Source organism: Scyliorhinus canicula, chromosome 1 (assembly GCF_902713615.1).
Source record: "Scyliorhinus canicula chromosome 1, sScyCan1.1, whole genome shotgun sequence".
In the NCBI taxonomy this organism is placed as follows: Eukaryota; Metazoa; Chordata; class Chondrichthyes; order Carcharhiniformes; family Scyliorhinidae; genus Scyliorhinus; species Scyliorhinus canicula.
Window position 1 is genome coordinate 207,545,820 of NC_052146.1, and position 27,715 is coordinate 207,573,534.

General features: G+C 48.7%; 1 protein-coding gene across 1 annotated transcript in view; it reads left to right on the forward strand.

Annotated features, from left to right (window-relative positions):
- The window catches only part of LOC119971323 (SLX4 interacting protein), a 229,150-nt gene that overhangs the window by 81,534 nt on the left and 119,901 nt on the right, over positions 1-27,715 (forward strand). The window contains 2 exon segments of the mRNA XM_038806719.1: positions 26,582-26,621; positions 26,624-26,713. Coding sequence (XP_038662647.1) covers positions 26,582-26,621; positions 26,624-26,713 — 130 coding nt within the window.

Below are 27,715 nucleotides of genomic sequence, written 5' to 3' on the forward strand. Positions count from 1 at the left end.
GAAGGAAGGAGAGACTGCAGAATATAATGTTATAGTTATAGCAAGGTGTAGAGAAAAGATCAACTTAATACGAGGTAGGTCCATTGAAAAGTCTGATGGCAGTTGGGAAGAAGCTGTTCTTGAGTCGGTGGTACGTGACCTCAAACTTTGGTATCTTTTTCCTGACGGAAGACGGTGGAAGAGAGTATGTCCAGGGTGCGGGGGGTCCTTAATTATGCTGGCTGCCTTTCTGAGGCAGCGGGAATTATAGATAGAGTCAATGGATGGGAGGCTGGTTTGTGTGATGGACTGGGCTACATTCACGACCATTTGTAGTTTCCTGCAGTCTTGGGCAGAGCAGGCTCCATACCAAGCTGTGATACAACCAGAAAGAATGCTTTCTATGGTGCATCTGTAGAAGTTGGTGAGGGTCGTAGCTGACATGTCAAATTTCCTTAGTCTTCTGAGAAAGTAGAGTTGTTGGTGGGCTTTCTTACCTATAGTGTCGGCATGGGGGACCAGGACAGGCTGTTGGTGATCTGTACACCTAAAAACTTGAAGCTCTCGACACTTTCTACTTCGTTCGCATTGATGTAGACAGGGGCATGTTCTCCACTAGGCTTTATGAAGTCGATGCCAATCTCCTTCGTTTTGTTGACATTGAGGGAGAGATTATTGTCGTCGCACCAGTTCACCAGATTCTCTGTCTCATTCCTGTACTCTGTCTCATCATTGTTTGAAATCCGACCCACTACGGTGGTGTCATTAGCAAATTTGAAAATCGAGTTGGAGGGGAATTTGGCCACACAGTCAAGTATAAGGAGTATAGTAGGGGGCTGAGGACACAGCCTTGTGGGGCACCGGTGTTGATGATGATCGTAGAGGAGCTGTTGTTGCCTATCTTTACTGATTGTGGTCTGTGGGTTAGAAAGTTCAGGATCCAGTCGCAGAGGGAGCAGCCGAGACCAAGGCCACGGAGTTTGGAGATGTGTTTCATAGGAATGATGGTGTTGAAGGCTGAGCTGTAGTCGATAAATAGGTTTCTGACATAGGTGTCTTTGTTATCTAGGTGTTCCAGGGTAGAGTCAAGGCCATGGAGATGGCATCTGCTGTGGACCTGTTGCAGCGGTAGGCGAACTGTAGTGGATCAAGGCAATCCGGGAGGCTGGAGTTGATTCGTGCCATGACTAACCTTTCGAAGCACTTCATGATGATGGATGTCAGAGCCACTGGACGGCAGTCATTAAGGCACGCTGCTTGACGTTTGTTTGGTACAGGGATGATGGTCGTCTTCCTGAAGCAGATAGGGACCTCAGATTGTTGTAAAAAGAGGTTGTAGCTGTCTGCGAATACCCCCGCCAGCTGATCCGCACAAGACCTGAGTGCTCGTCTGGGTACCCCATCCGGACCAGAGGCTTTCCGTGGGTTGACCTTCGAGAAGGCTGCTCTGACATCTGCAGTGGTGATCTCGGATACAAGTTCATCCGCGGCTTCTGGGGTGGAGGGCTCGCTCTCGCTGACCTCTTGTTCAAGGCGGGCATAGAATGCGTTGAGCTCATCAGGGAGGGGTGTGTTGGAGCCGACGATTTTACATGCCTTCATCTTGTAGCCTGTTATGTCTTGCAGACCTTGCCATAGACGGCGGGGATCTGTGTGGCTAGCCTGGGACTCGAGCTTGGTCTGGTACTGTCTTTTGGCATCTTTGATGGATTTCTTTAGATCATATCTGGCTTTCTTGTAGAGGTCAGGGTCGCCTGACTTGAACACCTCTGACCTAGACTTCAGCAAGCAGTGGATATCCCTGTTCATCCAGGGTTTCATAAGAACATAAGAACATAAGAACTAGGAGCAGGAGTAGGCCATCTGGCCCCTCGAGCCTGCTCCGCCATTCAATTAGATCATGGCTGATCTTTTGTGGACTCAGCTCCACTTTCCGGCCCGAACACCATAACCCTTAATCCCTTTATTCTTCAAAAAACTATCTATCTTTACCTTAAAAACATGTAATGAAGGAGCCTCAACTGCTTTACTGGGCAAGGAATTCCATAGATTCACAACCCTTTGGGTGAAGAAGTTCCTCCTAAACTCAGTCCTAAATCTACTTCCCCTTATTTTGAGGCTATGCCCCCTAGTTCTGCTGTCACCCGCCAGTGGAAACAACCTGCCCGCATCTATCCTATCTATTCCCTTCATAATTTTAAATGTTTCTATAAGATCCCCCCATATCCTTCTAAATTCCAACGAGTACAGTCCCAGTCTACTCAACCTCTCCTCATAATCCAACCCCTTCAGCTCTGGGATTAACCTAGTGAATCTCCTCTGCACACCCTCCAGCGCCAGTACGTCCTTTCTCAAGTAAGGAGACCAAAACTGAACACAATACTCCAGGTGTGGCCGCACTAACACCTTATACAATTGCAACATAACCTCCCTGGTCTTAAACTCCATCCCTCTAGCAATGAAGGACAAAATTCCATTTGCCTTCTTAATCACCTGTTGCACTTGTAAACCAACCTTCTGTGACTCATGCACTAGCACACCCAAGTCTCTCTGAACAGCGGCATGCTTTAATATTTTATCGTTTAAATAATAATCCCGTTTGCTGTTATTCCTACCAAAATGGATAACCTCACATTTGTCAACATTGTATTCCATCTGCCAGACCCGAGCCCATTCACTTAACCTATCCAAATCCCTCTGCAGACTTCCAGTATCCTCTGCACTTTTCGCTTTACCACTCATCTTAGTGTCATCTGCAAACTTGGACACATTGCCCTTGGTCCCCAACTCCAAATCATCCGGTTGGGAAACACGCAGATTTGCTTCTCTGGCACACAGTCTGCTGCACACTTACTAATGAAGTCAGTTACTGTAGTGGCGTACTCGTTCAGGCTGGTTGCAGAGTTTTTAAATACTGACCAGTCCACTGATTCTAAGCAGTGCCGTAGGAGATCATCCGATTCCTCAGACCAACAATGCACGATTTTCTTTGACGGATTCTCCCGCTTCAGTTTTTGCTTATAAGCCGGGAGCAGGAGCACAGCCTTGTGGTCAGATTTGCCAAAGTGTGGGCGGGCAATAGAGCGGTAGGCATGTTTGATATTTGTGAAGCAGTGGTCCAGGATGTTTGGGCCTCTGGTGGAGCAGGTGACGTGTTGGTGGTAACTTGGTAGTACGCTCTTGCGCTTGGCCTGATTGAAGTCCCCAGCCACAATGAACAAGGCCTCGGGATGTTTCCTTTCAAGGCTACATTAGTTGTCTAGCTCCTCCATGTCTCCCTCTGGCATCACTTCCCCACTTTCCAGAGCTAGGTTGTGCAGGGCACAGCAAACAACGATGTTGCGAGACACTGTCTGCGTTGCGAATTGGAGGGCCCTGCCTGACTGGTCAAAACATGTAAATGCGTCTTTATAAGGCCAATAGTCTTCTCTGTGAAAGACAGTTATGGCTGATTGTGCAGCAATCTCCCCTCAAATGCACACTGTGGCTGACGAATGGGCACCATTAGCAATGTCACAGAGGGGCCAACCCTCTTAAGTGGTGAATTCCTTCAAATATCTTTGTCACCTGGGAGTGATCCAAAATGTGCAAGTTGAGAGCTCCCTGGATACAGAGCACAAACATCCTGGATCTGTTTTCTGTGCTCAGAGTTGGATATACAGAGAGTGAAATCCTTTTCTATTAATGAATCTCACAGGCTGCTGCCAATGTGCTCTCAAGGCCATGTGTGCAGTCGAAGCCATAGATCACAGCTAATACCACAGCTCTGGCAGCCTGGCTTGCTTCAACCACACATCGTGGAACATAATGGGGCAGCACGGTAGCATAGTGGTTAGCATAAATGCTTCACAGCTCCAGGGTCCCAGGTTCGATTCCCGGCTGGGTCACTGTCTGTGCGGAGTCTGCACGTCCTCCCCGTGTGTGCGTGGGTTTCCTCCGGGTGCTCCGGTTTCCTCCCACAGTCCAAAGATGTGCGGGTTAGGTGGATTGGCCATGCTAAATTGCCCGTAGTGTCCTAAAAAGTAAGGTTGGGGGGGGGGGGGGGGGGGGGGGGTTGTTCGGTTACGGGTATAGGGTGGATATTTGGGTTTGAGTAGGGTGATCATTGCTCGGCACAACATCGAGGGCCGAAGGGCCTGTTCTGTGCTGTACTGTTCTATGTTCTATAATGATAAGCTTTACTGAAAAAGGAGGCATTGCCTCCTTTCTGCATTTGTGTGTCACTGATTGTGAGATTCTGCCAAGGTCCCCAGTAAAGTCCTGGATGGACCAGCTGGCAAAAATGTTCAGTGCAGCAGTAACCTTCAGAATAACGTTCAGAGCATCCTACATTGGATGCCCACTGAGCCCATGCAGCATATGTTCCTCATGGAAAATGTGGCAAATATGAGCTGTCACATCCCTAGACAAACAAAAGTATCTGCAGCACTGTCTTTCCCTCGTCTGCATGTATGAGCTGTGTCAATTCGGACCCTTTGTTGCACCAAAGGTCTGTGGATTTAGTCCCTTGTCGTCAGCATTTGGGTCTTCCTGGGGCCCCGCTGGCTCTTAGTCCTCAGGATGACAGCCTTCCCTGACGGCCCTCATCCTAATTAATGCTGCAAAGACGGCAGTGTTGCCTGCGGTCTGCATTCTCTACTCCTGCTTGTATCTGTGATACAATTGAGCAGTCGCTGGTAGTTCCCGTTTAAATGGTCTCCCTCTGTGCACGAGATAAGAATGCAGTCTCTAGCCATTGACTTGCCCTAGGTCTGTACATGCCATAGCAAGCTCACCCTTGCAGGATAAGATCATCCTGAAGAATGACAGGTGGCTGTGTTTTACCTGAAGATATGACTGCCCATTTACAATAAGGGTCTAATTAGGGTCATATGAAGCCCCGTCAGGCTTCTGGCGGTTGTCCTCCAGTGACCTGGACAATAACTGTCGATATCCAATCCAAGCATTTATGACAAAAAGTATGGTGCTTTAAAGTCTTGACTGGGAACATGGAGGCTTTTAGCGTCCATGGTGCCTCTATGCAGCAGATATGGCCCTTGATTCTCATGCCTCTGCAAGGATCTGCTGCCATTTAAGACCATATGCACTGCAGCATCTAAACTTAATGGATTTTCAATCGTCTAATTGTGAAGCATTAGTAAAAGAGCCAAGCTCGCTCATTGTACATTAAGCCCTGGAGATTAGCACTCAGCTGAATCCTGCTTTTCATGATTAGAGCAGGACATTAATAGGATGCCCCTTCAATTGGCCAAAAGTTAGCATGGTGAACTCCTCCCACACACCCATACACCTCTTCCAAATTAATTTTTTTTCCCTAGCTTTTCTTTCAAACTGCATTATTCTCAGCCGATATCAAAAATTGTGCTGCTGACTTTTGTCCATGAGATCATGTTCCAGTGTTTCCCATCACCTACCAAATTTCTCCTATCTTCCTCCATACCCATTGACACCTAATTTCACTTGTTCCTTGGCACTATCCAACTTTCCCTGTTACCTTTGACCACATCATTGTCCATGTGGATATTCCTGTTATCCCCTTGAGCTATTTAATGTTGGTGCCCCATGCTCTTTGTTGACCTGACCCCTCCTTCTTAAGGCCACATGCACTCTTACTTTTTGGGACCCCCCCATGACTTCTTAATTACCAACTTACAGGATCCTTCTGCCTCACAATACCATGACTCAAACCCCCAGGATCAAATTCATTGGCTGACTGACCATGCCTTGCATATCACACTATGTACGACTGTCACTATCCAAAGAGGCACCCCCATTTAAGATCAGGACAATCACATGCATGCCATCCAGAGCCCTCTAACAGTGTTTTTCAAACATTTTTTCCCAGGACCTACTTTCACCCAATGGTTGATCTCAGGGATCCACGCAGTGTGGGGAACATTTAGTAGTTTTGACTTTGTACTTGCACTTGCCAAATTTTCAGTTACATTTGGAAGGCATCTATTTCTTCACAGCGCGAAAGCATTCATTATCGTTCCCTTGCAATTTGAGGTTTGATTCGTTTAGAATTGGAAAGATATCTGTGAGATAAGATATAATTAAAACTCTAATTTGCCAGCACTTCCCTGCATATAATCCACATGGGCTTTGTGTCCTGATTTTGATTTGGCACAATTAACAAAGCCATACCTCAAGAAATCATTTTTATAATGCTTTGTATCCGATTTCAATATCTTCTTGGGCTGTTCACCAGAGGGCCTGGAGCTCTCTATACAGCTCACATGAACACTGCTTTGTCCTGCCATGGACTCTCCTGTGAAGCTCTCTCCAGCAGATTTAATTGTGAAATCCTGGCCTATTTGTGTCTCTGGTCCTCTCTTCCTTATGACAAAGTGATCAATTTTCAGCTCGTCACAGTCCTGTTGCTTGCTTGCTCACAGCTAGAAAATGGAGGCATCTTTCCTCCGTAATTTTGCGCTAAATGTACGGACATACAGGGCGTGTGACATTAGTGTATGTGCCAGGAGTGTGACCTACTCTCTGCCGCCACTTCTGGGGGGAAAATGGCATTGTTTGCATTTAAAACCCAGTAGCAGCCAGCATTCTCGACTTAAAAGTCAGTTTCGGCTGACATTCTGAAAAGCCAGTTGTGGCCATTGGGCAGTTCCTCCACCATCGGGAGCGCCGTGGCCATCTTGACCACTGCCCGTAACCCACCCGTGGGTCAGGACACACAGTTTGAAAAACGCCGCAGTAACATGGCCCACGCATCCCCAGGACAGTATGTTCAATTTGCCCTGACTTAGTGGCCTCAGTCCCAGGATGGTCTCTGCCTCCTCCTTGGACAGGCTTATAACACTTGTCCTAGGACAGTCTTTCACCACCCCACCCTGTTCCTTGACCACCAACTAGCCTTCTCCTGAATCCCATCCCAACTGTTTCTTCCCAATCCATGTCCTCCCTCTGTCTCCCCCGGACGTCGCTAACCTCCAGTGTTCTTCTCCATCCTCTGCCGCCAGCACCACCCAGTCCTGTCTCCATGTCCAACCTTGGCGAAGATTACACTCGAGGCACCCGTTATCTCAGCGATGCTTTGAAAGGCAGATAAAAGCCCCGTCTACTGACCTCCAAGTCATGGATTAAATTAAGCTCACCGGGTGCGTGCTACCTATGTACTGTCATGAAACATGCCCTTTTAATCATCCACTGGCAGAGGGAGAACGTAATTTTGGCTACTTGACCTTTAATAAGCATTCATGAGATGCAAATGAAATATAGTTCCTTTATCCTACCATAGCAAAATTATAAATTACTTTCCTGCTGGCGGGAAACTGACTTTTTCTACCATGTCAAATTTAATGCACCTGCCTGCCATGATTCCTGAACTGGCGGGAGTGGAAAGTTCTTTTCTGTTATTTTGCCTTTCATTATTTCACAACTTTCTTCCACTTCCCTTCCAAAAAGTGAAAATTCCGCCCTAAGTCCTTTTCTGTTATTTTACCTCTTATTATTTCACAGCTTTCTTCCTCTTCCCGTCCTGTGCAGTATTTTTAAAAGATGAAATTAAAACTTGCAAGTCCTGCAAATGAACAAATTGAGAGAAAGACATGAACCAGTGCTGAATATTTAAACCTGCTTATCTTCATGTTAAATATCATGGTTCTGAAATTTGCCGATTGATGACACTTGTCCAACATTTACCACATGCTTTACTTAAATAACCATTAAACTATCTTATAATTGGCAAGTAAATTACACCAGTGTTAACCTAGCAAATAGAGTCTAAACCCACAGATGCTGTTACTCCATGAAACATGTAGATAAGAAGTTTGAATAAAATGTTTTGAATTTCTGTGCTTAGTGACACTTCAAAGTTATTCCAGAGTTACAGACACCCTCTTCCTTATTTCAAGGTTGTTTCCAGATTTAAAAAATCTATGCAAAGGACTAAGGTCCATTGTACTTTGCCAAAGAGTAAAAGGCAAGAAAGGATGTAATCTGGAACGGCAAATTGGAATTTGTCAAGCAGGTGTTTTAAAATCTGAAGATCGTACTAAGAAGGGAAGACAGGGGGAGGTAAAGAGTTCCACAGTTTTGAATTTCCGGGGAAAAATAAATTCAAATAAGAGATAGAAGTTGTATTATGTCTCTATGACAATGCAAGAAGCAGAATGTGTTAGACAGCATGTTCGCAGCTTAGGACGAGTGATAATAAGGTTCAGAGTAGCACTGACCATAGTAGGGTCAAAACAGTAGAGGCTAAAATGATTGCAAGACCAGAGGGATTTTGATAACTAATGTTCTACTATATTTGGTAGTGTTATCACCAAGCATATAAACAAGCTGGTATTATGTGCTGTCGCAAAGTGCACACCATGGTATGTTTTACCTTGCGGCTTGCTGAGCTCAATCACTGCAGAAACACCGTGTCCATGGAGACGCAACAAAGTTGTAATATTTCTCGATTTGCAGATTTTTGAAGTGGAAGGAAAATATTATGAATGGTAGTACAATGCCCCAGCAAATCCAAAATCTGTAGCTTTTGGAAGAGAAAGCTCTAAAGCTTTGCAGACGGAATTGTGGTAGTCACCACTAGTAGTATTACATGTATTACGGTATGGTCCGTATAGTAGAGGTACATGGGTAAATTCCTGCCTGCTGGCTCCGCCCAGTAGGCGGCGTATAAATGTGTGTGCTTGCTGGTGCTGCAGCCATTCTGGTTCCAGCTTCAGGAGGCACAACATCTTTGCTCAATAAAGCCTCGATTATTCCACTACTCTCGTCTTTGTGGTAATTGATAGTGCATCAATTTATTGAGCAAAGATTTTTTAAACGATGGATCTCTGCATCAAGCCTGATCGCCTGCAGCTGAGCCCTCAAGCAGCCAGCGTTACGTCCACCTTTGACCACTGGCTAAAACTTCGAAAGCTATCTCAGAACAGCCGCTGAGGAACCCTCGGACTCGCAGAAGCTCCAAATCCTCTATTCACGGGTGAGCCCTGACATTTTTCCCCTCATCTGGGGTGCACCACCTACTCCAAAGCGATGGAGCTCCTGAAGGGACATTACGTTCGACCAGTAAATCAAGTTTACACCAGGCACCTCCAGGCCACAAGACAGCAACTCCCCGGGGAGTCTCTGGACGATTTCTTTTTTTTAAAATAATTTTTATTCAAATTTTCACAAAAAAGAAAACAATAACAGAAAATACTAAGAACGAAAAAAAAAAACTAGACCCCCCCCCCCCCCCCCTGCCCCGGTTGCTGCTGCTGCTGACCTTTTGTTTTTACTGTTCTGCCAGGAGATCTAGGAATGGTTGCCATCTCCTGAAAAACCCCTGCACTGACCCCCTTAGGGCAAATTTCACCCTCTCCAATTTAATAAACCCCGCCATATCGTTGACCCAGGCCTCCACGCTTGGGGGCCTCACATCCTTCCACTGAAGAAGAATCCTCTGCCGGGCTACTAGGGACGCAAAGGCCAGAATACCGGCCTCTTTCGCCTCCTGCACTTGCGGCTCCACCGCAACCCCAAATATTGCGAGTCCTCAGCCTGGATTGACCCTGGATCCTACCACCCTCGATACTGTCCTTGCTACACCCTTCCAAAATTCCCCCAGCGCTGGGCATGCCCAGAACATGTAGACATGGTTTGCTGGGCTCCCTGAGCACCTAATACACCTGTCCTCGGTCCTAAAAAACCGGCTCATCCTTGTCCCGGCTCTGGACGATTTCTGGCATGTCCTGCACATCCTAGGTTGGAACTGTGACTGCCAGGCAGTTTCAGCAGTCCAGCGCACAGAACCTTTAATTAGAGACGCATATGTCACAGGCATGAGGTCTGCGTATGTCCGCCAATGGCTACTAGAAGGAGGTACGCTTGATCTTGTTGGAACTAGGCAGCTCGCTAACTCGTTGGAAGTGGCCTCCCGTAATGTTCAATCCTACGCCCCTGACCGCGCTGCACCCTCGTGGGCCCCACCAGCTGCCAACTCCAGCTCACCGCAAGCCTGTGCCGCGCTGCAGCCAGCCAACTCTGAGGGGCCCAAGTGTTATTTTTGCAGGCAAAACAAGCAACCCAGGCAGCGCTGCCTGGCGCAGAGCACGACCTGCAACGGGTGTGGGAAGAAAGTACACTTCGCTTCTGTTTGCCAGGCCTGGTCGGTCGCCGCTGTTTCCAGGCCCGGCGTTCCTACACCCCCCACGTGCGATCTAGGGGCGTCGCCATCTTCCTCATCACAAGCTGTGTGCGGCCTGTGGGCGCCGCCATCTTCCTCACCGCAAGCCACGTGCGGCCAGTGGGCGCCACCATCTTTGCTGTGCGCCCCATGGGCGCCGCCATCTTCGGCGCCATTTTGGACGGCGTCTCAGTGCCCTGCTCGTCTGCCCTACCTCTGCCATCGCTGACCAGCCCGGGGCCTCACAGCATCTGCCGCAGCTCGCCTCTATCACCCTGGATCAGTTCCGGCCCCGCAACCACATGACCGCGACGACGACGGTGAAGATCGATAGGCACGAGAAGACCTGCCTTTTTGACTCCGAGAGCACAGAGAGCTTCATCCACCCCACTACGGTAAGGTGAACTCAGCGGACCCCTACCCCCCTCACCGGCTGCGGCCTCATGACCCTTAAGGTCGACCCACACTCCCTGTTTGCGAACCTCACACCAGATTGCAAACCTGCCGCTACCGGGAGCAGACAATACAGTGCCCAAGATAGGACCTTCATCAGGTCGGAGGTCCAACGGCTTCTGCGGGAAGGGATCATTGAGGCCAGCAACAGCCCCTGGAGAGCCCAAGTGGTGGTTGTGAAGACTGGGGAGAAGCACAGGATGGTCACCGACTACAGTCAGACCATCTATCGGTACACACAGCTCAACGCTTACCCCCTCCCACGCATATCTGACATGGTCAATCAGATTGCGCAGTATCGAATCTTTTCCACAGTGGACTTGAAGTCCGCCTTCCACCAGCTCCCCATCCGCCCGGAGGACCGCCAATACACTGCGTTTGAAGCAGATGGCCGCCTCAATCACTTCCTTAGGATTCCCTTCGGCGTCACTAATGGGGTCTCGGTCTTCCAGCGAGAGATGCACCGAATGGTTGACCGGTACGGACTGCGGGCCACCTTCCCGTACCTAGATAACGTCACCATCTGCGGCCACGATCAGCAGGACCACGACACGAACTTCCAAAAGTTCCTCCAGACCGCCAAACTCCTTAATCTCACATACAATAAGGAGAAATGCGGGTTCCGCACCAACCGCTTAGCCATCCTTGGCTACGTAGTGGAAAATGGAGTCCTAGGGCCTGACCCTGACCGCATGTGCCCCCTCATGGAACTCCCTCTCCCCCACTGCTCCAAGGCCCTGAAACGATGCCTGGGATTTTTCTCCTATCATGCGCAGTGGGTCCCTAATTATGTGGATAAGGCCCGCCCACTCATTCAGTCCACAGTTTTCCTCCTGGCGGCTGAGGCCCACCAGGCCTTCAACCGCATCAAGGCAGACATTGCGAAAGCCACGATGCACGTGGTCGACGAGTCCCTCCACTTCCAGGTGGAGAGCGATGCATCGAACATAGCTCTGGCCGCCACCCTCAACCAGGCGGGCAGGCCAGTGGCCTTCTTTTCCTGCACCCTCCAAATTCGGCACTCCTCTGTCAAAAAGGAGGCCCAAGCCATTGTGGAAGCTGTGAGACATTGGAGGCATTACCTAGCTGGCAGGAGATTCACTCTCCTCACTGACCAACAGTTGGTTGCCTTCATGTTTAATAATACACAGCGGGGCAAGATCAAAAATGACAAGATCTTGAGGTGCAGGATGGAGCTCTCCACCTATAATTATGAGATTTTGTATCGCCCGGGGAAGCTCACCGAGCCCCCTGATGTCCTATCCCGCGGTACATGTGCCAGCGCACAAGTGGACCAACTCCAGGCTCTCCACTATGACCTCTGCCACCCAGGGGTCACCCAGTTCTTCCATTTCATCAAGGCCCACAACCTGCCCTACTCCATTGAGGAGGTCAGGACTGTCACCAGAGACTGCCAGGTTTGCGCAGAGTGCAAGCCGCACTTCTACTTGTAATGTTTTCCACCACCCCTGCTGGACTCTTTTTTTTTTTAACAGGGGGTGAATGTGGTAGTCACCACTATTACGGTATGGCCCGTATAGTAGAGGTACATGGGTAAGTCCCTGCCTGCTGTCTCCGCCCAGTAGACGGCGTAGAAATGTGTGTGCTCGCTGGTGCTGCAGCCATTCTAGTTCCAGCTTCAGGAGGCACAACATCTTTGCTCAATAAAGCCTCGATTATTCCACTACTCTCGTCTTTGTGGTAATTGATAGTGCATCAGGTATATTGAAAATAACTGACTGACCTGCTGCTAGAGATGATGCATAAGGCGCTTTCGATAACTAAACTGAAATTGTATGTTTTTTAATAATGGATTGGAAAAGGTTGAGGAAGAGAGAAAGAAAGCAAAGGAAGGAATGTAGCACCTTTCCTGGCTTCAGAACATCCTAAAATATTTAACAGCCAATGAAATATTTTTGAAATTTTGTCACTATTATAGGAAATACAGCCAATTTGCACACCGCAAGATGCCATAAAGAAGGTAAATGACTAGGAAATCAGATGTTGATTGAGCAATAAATACTGAGGACGATTCCCCTGCTCTTTTATAATGACCTGGAAAACCAGACGAGCACCAACTTCTCATCTAGTACAGCGCTGCACTAGCACTATGCTGGAGCCGCATAGCCCATCAAACCTGCCATTCAATACGATCATGGCTGATCTTGGGCTTCAAATCCACTTTCTTGCCAACTCCCTATAATAGTCCCTGAAAGATCAAAAATGTCCCCATTTCAGCCTTAAATATATTCAATGATAGAACATCTGCGATACTTTGAGGAAGAGAAATCCAAAGATTCGCAATCCTTTGAGTGAAGACATTTCGCCTTGTCTCAGCCCTAAATGATCAGCTCCTTATCCCTAGTCTGTGTCCAAGTGTTCCAGGTTTCCCAGCCAGCAGAAACAATAACTTAGGGTGGAATTCTCCATTTCGTAATCTAAATGCATTGATGGGTGGTTCTGGCGGCTCCATTCCCGCTGGCTGAAATGGCGTGAATTTGTGCCTAATTTCATACTTGCGGCCCAATTAGAACATATAGTGCAGAAGAAGGCCATTGACAAATTGAGTCTGCACCAGTCTGGGAATCGGACTTCGGACATCGAGTCTGCACCAGCCTTTGGAGAGTGCACCCTACTTAAGGCCACACCTCCACCCTATCTCCGTAACCCAATAACCCCTCCTAACCTTGGACACTAAGTGCAATTTATCTTGGCCAATCCACCTAACCTGCACTTCTTTGGACTGTGGGAGGAAACCGGAGCACCCGGAGGAAACCCACGCAGACAGGGGGAGAACGTGCAGACTCTGCAAAGACAGTGACCCAGTGGGGAATTGAACCTGGGACCCTGGCGCTGTGAAGCCACAGTGCTAATCACTTGTGCTGCCCACAATTAATTATGCATTAGCAAGTATCTCTGAATCATCTGGCGGGTTGGGAGCTGATTCATCCACCTGACACCAGCTGGCGATTCGAAGGCTCTGGGACCATATTTAAACACCAGTCCAACTCACTCATCACTTTCTCCAACCAACCTTTTGCCAGGAGATTGTTCAAGATGGCATCCAGGGATTCCTGCATTTCACCCAACCGCTTCTCCACCCCCTCGAATCACCTTTATACAGGCTGAACTGGCATGAAACATGTGCAAGCGATCCCAAACCAGGGGAAGAACGGCAGAAACCCTCGCTCTGACTGAATTCGAAGAGGCTTCAGCTGACCTTCCTGGGATGGACAGGAATTGCTCCTGTGGGGAAGGGAAATTGGCCTTCTCCAACAACGCAGTACGGACCTCAGTTCTATCACTTCATCAAATCCTGAGAATCAAAGTGAATCAAATGTACACTGAAAAAATCTGGGTATTTTCACAGTAACTTCATTGCAGTGTTAATGTAAGCCTACTTGCGACACTAATAAAGGTTATTATTATTACTGAAACTCTCTTTTCATTTTGGTAGGTACTAGCAGATTGTGACCATTCAGGTAGCTGAGCAGCAGCCTGAGCCCATCCAAGGATGAGGGAGCTCATGAAGATCTGTCACAATCCCCTCCACCAGCACGGAGACACATACCTTGTGGGGCACAGCTCTATATTAGATTTAGGGTCACTTCTGGAGAACACCTCTCTGAAATGTCCTTGCAGTAATCGGAGGCAGGGACAGTCCAGGTCTCTGGCACTTGGAAGGCTGCTGGAGACCACTCACATGCTGCAGTCAGACACTGAGACTATAGAAGCAAATGGCAGCTAAATATTGCAGATGTAATGGCAGGCAGCGGAACATCAAGCTGAGTTTCAAGAGTCACTCAGCAGACTATGGTCCATCCACATTCTATCAGATGTCATGTTTTTGATATGGTAGCGCCTCAAAGCCACCATGGGAAGGTTGGCGATCATCGTGGAGGCCTTGGTTCGGCAGATCTTGCGGATTTATGCTCAGCCCTGCATTCCATGGCCACGCACCCTGTTGGACACCATCAGGATGCAGGCGACATGGGGATGAGGTACCATGATCATCCTCCAGGTGCCCCATCTGCAGATGTAAGGCCAGGGCCCTCTGGCACCCAGAGGGAGAAGAAGCATCAGCTGGATACCTCGGGTACCTCCACTCAGGACACTCCAAAGGTGTGTAGCCACTCAGAGTACCCCATACCTGTGCCCGCATCCCCTCCAGCACAGGCCGCCGTGGGCACCTCTGACCCTGAGTGTGTGACCCTTGTCAGGCTGGGGCTCTCTAGTGCTCGGGCCACCTGAGGACTTTCGCCAAGGTCTTTTTAGGCAATAGGGGTATCCATCAGCAGGCTGCTTCCACCTCTGCTGCAGATGTTGGGGCCGAGCCAAGGTGTAGTACTAGACTTCGGAATGTTTCATATAAAATTGACGCCCCTGCTAGTTCACAGGTGTGCTATCAGTGTAATTAAATTGCACTTATTGAAATTCATTGGCTGGATATGTGAATATTCTAGTCAACTGAAGGTATTGTGATTTTGTACTTTAGAATCCTTTTATTTTGATGTTTTGTCATCCTCCAACTGATGTGGCAGTGTCCCATTATAAGATGAACATCCATGTGATAGCTTCAGTGCAACTAGTCTCCTGATTCTTGTGTGTTGTCACAGAGATGTGTTTAAATCTTTATTAGGTGTGTATAATGGGAAAATTTTGAACCCTTATTCCTCAAGGGACAGCAATGGTTGAGAGAAGCTCATCAGCAATGATACTGTAGCGGCATAGAATTCCTACAGTGTGGAAGGAGGCCATTCAGCCCATCGAGTCTGCACTGACCCTCTGAAAGTACACCCTACCTTGGCCCACTCCCCCAACCTCATGAGGTCAGAACACGCATGTGTGAATGCAAGATTCGTTCTCTCAGCAATAGTTCAGATGTCTCCTGAGGTGAGAAGGGATAGCTTGGAGCGCCAGGGGAGATGTGTTCAAATGACCTCACGTACCTTTACTCCTCCTGGAACCTGTCAGTTGTTAAAGTATCACGCATGTCTCTCACATCTTCCTTCCTCCATGGCATCAGCGTGCTTTTACTGTCCTTCAGCAGCCCCATGGGCTTCCTGGATATGCATCTTCATCTTCTGATGAGCTCTCATCCTCCTCCAGTTCACCCTCTGGCAACGGCTCACCTCTTTGCATAGCCAGATTGTGAAGGGCACAGCATGCTGTGATCATGTGGGAAATTCTCTCTGGTATGTATTGCAGAAAGCCACCTGAGCAGTCCATGCATCTGGAGCACATCTTCAGAAGTCCTACGGTCTGCTCCATAAGGGAGCGCGTGGAGCTTTGAACAGCATTGTATCTCTCTTCAGCACGGGTTTGAAGACGCACAGAAATCATCAGTCACTGTTTAAGTATCCCCCAAAAATCATACCTGCGGACGTTCTGGCCCTTCGAAAATCCCAGACACCTTGGAGTGACTGAGGATGCAGGAGTCACGGCATCTCCCAGGGGTAATGTGCACACACGTGTGGGATGTGCTTGTGATGATCACACACTAGTTTCACATTGATGGAACAGCAATGGTTGAGAGAAGCTCTTCAATTTATAAACATTAGGAACTGCCAGAGAGCTCATATAGCCACATGGATTGCAATCTATTGTACCCTGCACTCTTGGGAAACTTGAGATGGCTGCAAAGCTGGTGAATCTTTGAGCCAGTCTGTCCTTGTCCAAGGCAAACCCAACATAATAATGGCCCTTCCTGTACTGGCCACTGCTGACCTCCTTGCAGTGCGATGTTGCGCACTGAGATGCTGCTGCGCAGGTCCTCTGTTCCCGGGAAAGACTTAGAGCAAAGAAATTAAGTACTGACGTCACCTTTAAAGCCACTGGCAGGGGTAAGTGTCCAACCCCACCTGGCTTTTAGTCTTTATGAAGAATGTGGCATATGTGATGTACAAGGTCTCTGGACAATCGCAGCATGCCTGGTGCTGCCTCGCACTCATTTGTAAGTAGGAGACTCTTCGACAATAAAGCCTCGGACTGGCGAATCACCACTGCTGTCTGTATCTCTCCTCCTCCCCTGCCTGTCCATGCTCAGACTCCCCTTTGCAATGTCTCCCAGGTGGTGCCTTCTGCTGGAGCTGCACATGGCAACAGCTGTCCCTCTTTTGCCTCTTCCAATGAATGGGGACTCTGAGCCACACAGCATTGAGCCCTGGATCCATTAGTTCTTCTCTCTGAAAGTAAACATTGAAGGCAACAATTGTTAAAGATTGCAGAAAGGAAGCTTGATTGAGACACCGACGGGAAATATGGGGCTCCACAACTTTGAGTGCCATGATTGCATTGTGCCTGATGCAGCCTTAACCCCTGAGACTCTAGGACACACATACAATTGAGCAACATTACATTCCAGAGATAATGGGCGGGTTTCTCAGTTAGCCGATGCCACAATCGGGAAATATGATTGTGCGAAGAATAGCTCTCGGCATCAGAATCGTTGCAGGCGCCAATTTGACGTCAAATCGCGAATCTCCGTCACCTCAAACTGTGTCAATACGTATCACTCCGCACATATAGTTGGCACCGTTTGCATATATGTGGCCTGACCCGGTTACTCTCCAGGGCTTCTGCGCCTCTGATGGGCTGAGTTCCCAACTTTGTGGTTCACTTGTACTTTTAAAAATCGTGAAACCGGCGTGGTGGCTGCTGAGGAGAGAGAGGGGGTATGGAAGGACTCCAACATCGCCATACTTTACTGACAGTTGTGCCACTGGCCAGGGGGCCTCTGCCAGGACAAGGGGAGTAGTGGGAAGTGGCCAGGAGGTAAGTTGTGGGGTCGCGGTGGACGTGCATGGAGCACCATTGCCACAGCCAGTAAGGCAGCCATGTAGCTGCGCATACCGCTAACAGCCCACTTTGAACCTGGTACCATGGGTCTTATAGGTGTCCCCTCAGGGCCTGGATGCCCTCTGGCCCCAGATGACCCATGAGTTGTATGGGCACACTCCAGCACAAACAGCGCCATCCTTTTGGTTGGGATAAGTGTGTATAGGTAGTGTAATGTGTATGTGCGGCTGCAGCTTGTCAGCCTCCCGAGTGTCGATCATGGACCCAGGGAATCCCGCGCCGTTTTTCATTGGAATCGATTGTGTTCTGTGCGGCACCGGTGCTAGCCTGTCAACGGTAGCGGAATTGGACCAGGTGCGGCGCCGGTTTTTCTGTCAAAAAAGTTCACGGTTTCTGCATTGGCGTCAGCACTTGGTCTCAGAATCGGAGAATCCCGCCCATATCTGGAGGGTGATAAGATGTGAATGATGTGATTAAACCTAAAGTAGCGTTGCACGCCATTCTTTGAAGTGACATATGACCTTTTCAGTTGCTTATGGTCAATGAGTGGAATCTGTTTGGCCAGTGATGAATGGCCTGCATTGTTAGCCTTTTCAGCGTGGCCACCATGGGGCAGCATGGTAGCACAGTTGGTAGCACTGCTGCTTCACAGGTCCAGGGTCCCAGGTTTGATTCCCGGCGTGGGTTGCTGTCTGTGTGGAGTCTGCACGTTCTCCCCGTGCCAACGTGGGTTTCCTCCGGGCACTCCGGTTTCCTCCCACAAGTCCCGTAAAAAAGTGCTATTAGATAATTTGGACATTCTGAATTCTCCTTCTGTGTACCCGAACAGGCACCGGAATGTGGCGACTAGGGGCTTTTCATAGTAACTTCATTGTAGTGTTAAATGTAAGCCTACTTGTGACAAGAAACATTACTTTACTTTACCACTGGATTCGTTGAGTACTTTGCCGACAGAAGTGTCACTGTTACCAATTCCCCAAACTTGTCTCCCTATATAACTCTGACTCCATCTCAACCTCGATAGCCTCCAGGTCCCTGCACCATGCCAGTACCTTCGCTGTGTTAGCTGCCCAATAATAATACAGTAAATCTGCCAATGCTAATCCCCCTGCCTGTCTCTGCCTCTGAAGCACTCCCCTCCAAATCCCCAGGACCGTACCCACCCAAATAAAACCGGAAGTAAGCAGTTTGACATATCGGAAAAACAACTTGCACAGGAACACTGGGAGACACTGAAATAAAAATAGAAATGTTGGGAAGATGTACATCTTAACCGATTGGACACAGACCGCCAAAGATAATGGGAGACTATCCCACCTCTGCAAGTCCGCCTTAGCTCTGCCCATCAGGCTTGTATCAATCTCTGAAGCTGCCCCAATCCGCTGCCACCTGGAGCCCTAGGTATCGAAAACTAGTCCCCGCCAACCAAAATGACAACCCCCCCAATCCGGCTCCCCACCCTGATGCACCAACCGCAAAATATTCACTCTTCCCTATGTTCAACTTGTAACCGGAGGAGGCCCCAAAGTGATGCAAAATACCCAAAATATTCTCAATGGACAACCCCGGGTCCCTAATGTACAGCAACAAATCGTCAGCATATAACGCCACACTATGTTCCACCTCGCCTCTAATAATCCCACTCCCCGCATTTGAGGCCCTCAACGCAATGGCCAACAGCTCAATCGCCAACGCAAACAACAAGGGAGACATTGGACAACCCTGCCTCTTACTCCAATACAACTGAAAAGACCTGGAGCTCATGGTGTTAGTAAAAATACTAGCGAAAGGAGCGCATACAGAAACTGCACACATGACACAAACCAAGAATCAAACCCAAACGTCTCCCAATATCGCGAAAAGATACCCCCACTCCACCTGGTCAAATGCCTCCTCCAAGTCCAATGATCTCTGAACTGGCCCGGCCACAGGGTTAAGCACCACATTCAGCAACCACCACACATTCAACGACAACCTCCTCCCTCCGACATCGCAAACCCCGTCTGATCCTCCCCATCTACCTCCAGGAGGCAAGGCCAATAACTTGAATGTCGATACCTTGACCTATAACTTGGCATCCAAGTTTAACAGGGAGATCAAATGATATGACCCACACTCTGTGGAGTCCTTGTCCTTCTTCTGGAGCAGCAATAGGGTTGCCTGCCTCAGTGTCCCCATGCAAAGGGGTCCTTGAACATGCCCAGCAACAACGGACCCAACTGATCCGAAAACTTCTCATAAAATTCCACCGGGAACCCATTCAGCCCTGTTGCTTTCCCTCCCTGCATATGCTACAATGCTGCCTGAATCTTCTCCAGACACGATGGCATCTCCAGATTCTCCTGCAACACCTCCCCACCTTGGGGAAACTCCAGACTCTCAGAAACTCTGCTATCCCTTCTTCGTCCTTTGGTGGCTCCGACCTATACAACCTCTCATATAAGGCCCAAAACACTCCATTCACCTTCTCCGGGGCAGAGACCATCCTACCCTCCATATCTCTAAGCTAAACAGTCTCTCTGTCCACCACCTGCCGCTTAACCTGAAGTGCCAGGAGACGACCGGCCTTCTCCCCATAATCACACACTGCCCTTTCACCCGTCTCAATTGCCGCACGCGCTATCTGTGGACAGCAAGTCAAACTGCATATGCAGTTTTTTCCTGCACACAAAAGCTCTGGGGTCGGGTCCCTCACATACCTCCAATCCACCCTTAGAATCTCATACATCAGGGCGGCACGGTTGTGCAATAGTTAGCACTGCTGCCTCACAGCGATGAGGCCCCGCGTTCGATCCCGGCCCCGGGTCACTGTTAGTGGGAAGTTTGCACATTATCCCCTTGTCTGCGTGGGTCTCACTCCCAGAACCCAAAGACGCCCAAAGTAGGTGAATTGGCCACGGTAAATTGCCCCTTAATTGGGCACTCTGCATTTATATTTTAAAACGCAAAAGAAAACAAATCTCATCCACCAGCTTCTGTCGCACCTCTTCACCTCCGCATCCACTGGTGCCTTAAACGCCATGATCTCACCTGATCACCACCTTCAACGCCTCCCACAAAATTGAGGGTGAAACCTCCCCATTATCATTATTTTCCACATACTCGCGTATGGCCCTTGAATATATTCTCTTTAATAAAAGTCCAGGTGTGGTGAATGTATTCATCTAAGTATGAACTGTCTGTATAGTGCTGTGACCTATGACCCCGAAATGATAATACAGTCTACTTCCAGGTGCTGTACTGCAACCCCGGTGGGCTCCGCCTCTGGCTCCGCCCTCCCCGGGGCAATTTATAGACCGGCCACCTGTGGGTGGCACTCATTTGTCCAGCAGATACTGGTAGGCGAGTTCCTGGATAATAAAGCCTTATGTTCACTTGTTCTCACAGTCTCGCAGTGAAATGACGGTATAACACCAGGCTTGGGAGACAGGGTCCCTTGTCTAGGTTTGGGATTCTGCAAGGATGAGGGTTGAGCTTCGTCCTGTTATTACTGTCATAATATACATCCATGTATATGATGGAGTGCAGACAGGCAGTGATTGACACACAGGATGACCAGTGAGCACATAGAACACAGCAGCCAATCACCAGACAGGACACGACCACTATAAAGCCAGAGGGCACCAGTTTTCCCACTCTCTCGGGATCCAGCCTCTGAGACAGTCAGAGCTCGTGAGCAGCAGCTAGTGCAAACACCATGTGGTAGTCAGCTAGTCTGGTCAGGCTAGCAACAGGTCTCAAGTCAAGTCAGCATAGTGTCGACCCACAGTTAAGCATGTAATATAGTTAGATATTAAATAAAATCGTGTTGCATCTCATCAAGTGTTGAAAGCCTGTCTCTCGGTATACTGCATTAAATGCAGTCCACATAGACCCAGCTTACCCAACACATCATGGTACCAGGTCTGGATGCTGAGAATTGACGGACTCATCTTGAGGTAATCTGCGTCGACCAGCAATCAGCCATCCGGTAACATGGACAACGTCCGTGCAGCTCCACATCGCCGGCAACCTCGGTGATTTCAATCAGAAGTTCCAACTCTATCTTGAAGCCACTGACCTCGAGGCCGCATTGGATGCCAGGATGATCGCACTATTCCTTTCTACAGCCGGTGACCACGCTATCCACATCTACAACTCCCTTACATTCGCTGAAGGCGAAGACAAGACGAAATTTAAGACAGAGCTCCTGAAGCCACTGCGACATTGAGGTGAAGGAGAGCTTTGAACGGTACGTTTTCCAGCAGAGGCTTCAGGGTAAGGATGAACCTTTTCAGTCCTTTTTGACCCATCTCCGCATCCTCGCGCGGTCATGTAACTATGACTCGACAACTGATTCCATGATCCGGGATCAGATTGTTTTCGGGGTCCACTCCGATTCCCTTCGCAAGCAGCTCCTGAAAGTCAAGCAGCTCACCCTCACCATCGAAACGTGCGTTCTCCACGAGCATGCTAACAACCGGTACTCCCACATCAGGGCGGCAGAAACAGCAAAGCTAAACCCCCACGAGGCAGAACGGGTGCAGGCCATCACTCAAATGCAGGGCCTGAGTCTTGATGAGAGTGGCCATTTTGCGCGCTTTTCCCTGGTTCCAGCGCATGCGCGCCACGACCAGGGGGACGGCGAGACCGATGACCAGCCTGCGCAGGTGCGTACGTCATTCGACCGCACTGCGCATGCGTGTTGGCACACGGAACGCGCTGATTTCAGCGTCATGTCGTGTCCGAATTGTGGCTCCGCCCATTTAAAGCGGCAATGTCTGGCAAAATCACGACGCTGTCTCCAGTGTGGCAAGCTTGGCCACTACGCAGCCCTTTGCAGATCTGCTCCACTGCCCAACATCCAGCGATCTCAGCCACGGCGCAGAACCGTCTGTTCGATACAACAGGCCGTGACAGACTCCGACCCCGACAGCCCACGAGATCCTGACGCCGAGTGCCTCAAATCCCCATTCCGGGTGGGCATCATTACTAAGCATGCGCTGCCTTTCTCAAAACTGCGATTTGAGATAGTAGGACCTGACGGAGCTTCCCTGCTCGGTGCTCGGGCCTGCAAACTTCTGAACCTTGTTCAACGAGTCCACACCATGTTATCCTCACAGGCGCCGGCCTTACCTGATGATAACTTCCATGTTCAAAATGAAAGCATAGCACAATACTATAGCGTCTTCAAAGGCCTGGGCACACTCCCATGCTGATACAAAATCCTGCTGAAACCAAACGCCACCCCTGTGGTTCACGCACTGTGTCGGGTGCCGGTATCCCTCAAGGATCGTCTCAAGCAGCAGCTGCAAAACCTCCAGGACAAGGGCGTCATATCAAAGGTCACGGAACCCATGGACTGGGTTAGAGCTATGGTATGCGTCAAGAAGCCTTCGGGGAGCTTCGAATCTGTATCGAACCCAAAGACTTAAACTGCAACATCATGAGGGAACATTACCCAATACCAAAACGAGAGGAGTTAACCAGCGAGATGGCTCATGCCAAATTCTTTACAAAGCTGGACGCCTCCAAGGGGTTCTGGCAAATACAGCTGGGCGCGTCCAGTCGCAAGCTGTGCACATTCAATACCCCGTTCGGTCGCTACTGCTACAACCGAATGCCCTTTGGCATCATCTCTGCCTCAGAGGTATTTCACCGCATAATGGAACAAATGATGAAGGGCATCAAGGGGGTGCGAGTGTACGTCGACAAAGTCATAATCTGGTCCACAACTCCTCAATAACACATCGATCGCCTCAAACGGGTATTCCACAGGATCTACGAGCATGGCCTCCGACTCAACAGAGCCAAATGCTCATTCGGTCAATCAGAAATCAAATTTCGCGGCGACCACATCTCGCAGCAAGGCGTGCAGCTGGATGCTGACAATGTTTCGGCGATCAACGCCACAAAGACCCCAGAGGACAAGAAGGCGGTCCTCCGCTTTCGAGCGATGGTCAACTTCCTTGGGATATTCCCAACATGGCGTCCCACACCACAGCCCTCCGCCATCTCATCAGAAAATTGATGGATTTCCAGTGGTTACCCGTTCATGAGAAAGAATGGCGTGAGCTGAGGGCAAAACTCACCAAAGCCCCGGTGCTGGCGTTTTTCAACCCCGCCAAGGAGACGAAAATATCCACTGATGCGAGCCAGGATGGTATTGGGGCTATGCTCCTCCAATGGGATGATGACTCCTCCTGGGTCCCAGTTGCATATGCCTCGAGAGCCATGACGCCCACTGAGCAACGGTACGCTCAGATTGAGAAGGAATGCCTGGGCCTCCTAACGGGAATCGACAAGTTCCACGACTATATGTATGGCCTCCCTAAATTCACGGTTGAGATGGACCACAGGCCATTGGTTCACATCATCCAAAAAGACCTCAATGACATGACGCCACGGTTGCAACGTATCCTTCTCAAGCTACGCTGCTATGATTTTGACCTGGTTTACACCCCGGGCAAAGCGCTCATTGTTGCAGATGCACTCTCCAGGTCTATCACCACACCGTGAGCAGAATGACATAGTATGTCAAATAGATGCGCAGGGGCAATTCTGTGCCTCCAACCTCCCGGCCTCTGATGAGAGGGTCATTCAAATTCGTGAGGAAATGGCCAAGGATCCTCTGCTCCAGCGGGTGATGCAGCACCTCACGAATGGCTGGCAGAAGGGACAGTGTCCCCAGTTTTACAATGTCAAGGACGATCTGATGGTGGTAGACGGCATCCTCATGAAGCTTGACAGAATTGTGATCCCACAGAGCATTCGAGACATGGTGCTCGGCCAAATCCACGAGGGTCACCTGAGGGTCGGGAAATGTTGACGTTGAACTCGGGAGGCAGTCTACTGGCCGGGCATCAGCCAGGACGGTTGCCAACACGGTCCTCAATTGCCCTACGTGCCAAAAATTTCATCCGGCTCAGCCTAAGGAGACTCTACAGCAACATGAGATGGTGACCTCCCCATGGTCCAAAGTTGGTGTTGACCTGTTCCATGCCAAGGGGCGTGACTATATCCTCCTGGTCGATTACTTTTCCAATTATCCTGAAGTGGTCAGGCTGTCTGACTCACGTCGGCGGCGGTGATCAAAGCATGCAAGGAAACTTTTGGCAGAGATGGGATACCACTCACGGTGATGAGTGACAACGGCCTCTTTTCAGCCAGGAGTGGTCAGATTTTGCCCGGCTATACAACTTTCGGCACGTCACATCCAGCCCCCACTACCCCCAGTCAAATGGGAAGTCCGAAAAAGGGGTCCACATCGTCAAAAGATTATTATGTAAGGCTGCAGACTCGGGCTCCAATTTTATCCTGGCGCTGTTGGCATACAGAGCGACCCCACTGTCCAATGGGGGGTTGTCTCCAGCGCATCTTCTCATGAACCGCACACTCCGGACGATGGTTCCAGCCATCGACATTCCGGACCTTGACAACTTCCCGGTCATACAGAAGATGCAGCAGTCTCGGGGCCCAATCCAAATCAGCATTGACGCTCATGCCACAGATCTCCCCGAGCTGGTCCCAGCTGATCGTGTTCGTGTTCAGCTGCCTGACGGTGGCTGGTCCGCCACAGCTGTGGTGGTCAAGCAAGTGGCCCCGAGATCGTTCCTCGTTCGCATGGATGATGGCTCTTTCCTCCGACGCAATAGGCGGGCACTGCGCAGACTTCCACGCCAGCCACCCGATCGTAATGTCCCACCTCACACACTGCTTCCTCCAGATGCGCCCTGCCACGAGGCCACCGATCTACCAGCAATCTTGCTGACCACTCCGATCACCGCATTGGAGGCAGTCCCGCCCGTCCAAGTACAGGTGGCCCCATATCCATCCTTGAGGCGGTCAACCAGAGTTTGTCGCCCGCCACAGAGACTAAACTTATAGACTGAATGTTGCATAATCTTGTTGTCTAATCGTCTTGACATCTGTAAATATCGTTTTTTTACTGTTTCATCTGCTCTATATCTGCACTAGCGACACCTTCCCATGTATATAAGTTAGCATATTATGTATATAGTCAAGTACATGTACACATCTTCACGCACGCGCATCTCAATATTTATTTCCTGAACACAAACTTTTTTTTTTAAAAAGGGGGGGGGAGGAGATGTCATCCATGTATATGATGGAGTGCAGGCAGGCAGTGATTGGCACACAGGATGACCAGTGAGCACATTGAACACAGCAGCCAATCACCAGACAGGACACAACCACTATAAAGCCAGAGGGCACCAGTTTTCCCGCTCTCTTGGGATCCAGCCTCTGAGACAGTCAGAGCTCGTGAGCAGCAGCCAGTGCAAACACCATGCGGTAGTCAGCTAGTCTGGTCAGGTCTCCAGTCAAGTCAGCATAGTGTCAACAGTTAAGCGTGTAATATAGTTAGATATTAAATAAAATCGTGTTGCATCTCATCAAGTGTTGGAAGCCTGTCTCTCTCTATATTGCATCAAACGCAGTCCACATAGACCCAGCTTACCCAACACATCAATTACTGTTGGAAGTTTCCAGAACTCAGCCAACTAGCAAATTGTGTGACTTCTGGCAGCCATGTTTTTGGCACACCAAAGTCAATTTTATTTAAATAAGCAGAAAGTAAGGTATGATTTAAACAGCTTATGATCTCTTTCATATCCTAGGGATATGACATATGCTTTATTTCCTTTCAAAGAGGAGAAAGTCACAAGAACTTTATGGTGTGAAAGAGTTTAAAAACAACACTGAGATTGGTACCCTAATATGGCTAAAGAGTTCCAAGTCATAGTGATGTTGCTATGGGTGGCGAAGAATGGGAAGTGAAACATGGCTGATGTTTTCCTTGGTTTTGTAGTGGGTTCAGAGCATTCTTCCACACATCCAACTGCAGATTATACATGGTTTTGGAAGACCAAAGGAAAATAAAAATAGAATAAGGAGGCATGAGATTACTCAGATGGTAGGAAAGATTTGACATGTTTGCATATACCTAGCAGGAATAATGCATATCTGGTATTTGGGCATCAATATCAGCAGACTTAACAGGATTTCTGGTCTCCTTGCCTGAATTCTGTGCACTTAGTTCCTCGCCAGGAGCATAAGGTCAGAAAATCGACCATGTTGTTTCTGTTTGGCTGAAAGACTCAGCGGAAAAGCGTAATTTTAAATGCTTTTTGTGTGGAAAAATTAATATAAATTGAAAATAAAAGTGTTTGGATAATTTCAAAATGAAGTCATACTGTTTTTTTTTATTGTCTGCAGGAAATTAGTGCACTTGTAAAGAAAGATGTTGATTTCAGGGTCAACAGTTTGTTGAAGCGAAAAAACAGCGTGGTCACATGCAATCAAAACCAAGCAAAGAACTGACTCCCAGTAACCCGCTGTGTATCAAAGGTAAGAAACTCTTTATTTATGTGTATACTGACGAGAATAAAATCACTATGGAAATGAGGGCTGAACCTTAAACTATATTGTCAAGTTATGAATCATCACCACAAAACTACTGTAAACCCACTAAAATGCGCATAACACAAAGTAACACAAATTATGTAGTAATCAAAATTTGGCTTATACAATATAGAGATCTAGTTATGAGTTGGCCATGATTAGGAGGTAAATAATTCCTCCTAAAAATAAAAAACTACTTGTAGCGCCTTTAATATAATAAAACTAAGGCTCTTCACAGGAGCATTGTCAAAACTAAGGCTCTTCACAGGAGCATTGTCAAACCTGTTTTGACACCAATTGGGGACAGTTGAACAAAAGCTTGGTCAGTGAGGTAGGTTCTAAGAAATATGTTTTTTTTAAATATTGTTTTTATTCTCCTTTTTCACATTTTCTCCAAACTTTACACCCAACAATAAATAATAATCAGTAACAAATGTAATGTCAATCCCCATATCAATAACAACGATCCCATCCTCCCACCAAACCCCCAAACATTAGGCCACATGTTAACATAAACAAATGACAAAGAGGAATCAGGAATCACCCATAGTCTCCATTAACACATACAATGTCCCTTCCCCCAACCCCCCCTAATGGTCAATGTGATCCAATTCGCAAAAGTGCACAGCTCGGTAGCATTGTGGATAGCACAATTGCTTCACAGCTCCAGGGTCCCAGGTTCGATTCCGGCTTGGGTCACTGTCTGTGCGGAGTCTGCACATCCTCCCCGTGTGTGTGTGGGTTTCCTCCGAGTGCTCCGGTTTCCTCCCACAGTCCAAAGATGTGCAGGTTAGGTGGATTGGCCATGTAAATTGCCCATAGTGTCCAAAATTGCCCTTAGTGTTGGGTGGGGTTACTGGGTTGTGGGGATAGGGTGGAGGTGTTGACCTTGCATAGGGCGCTCTTTCCAGGAGCTGGTGCAGACTTGATGGGCCGAATGGCCTCCTT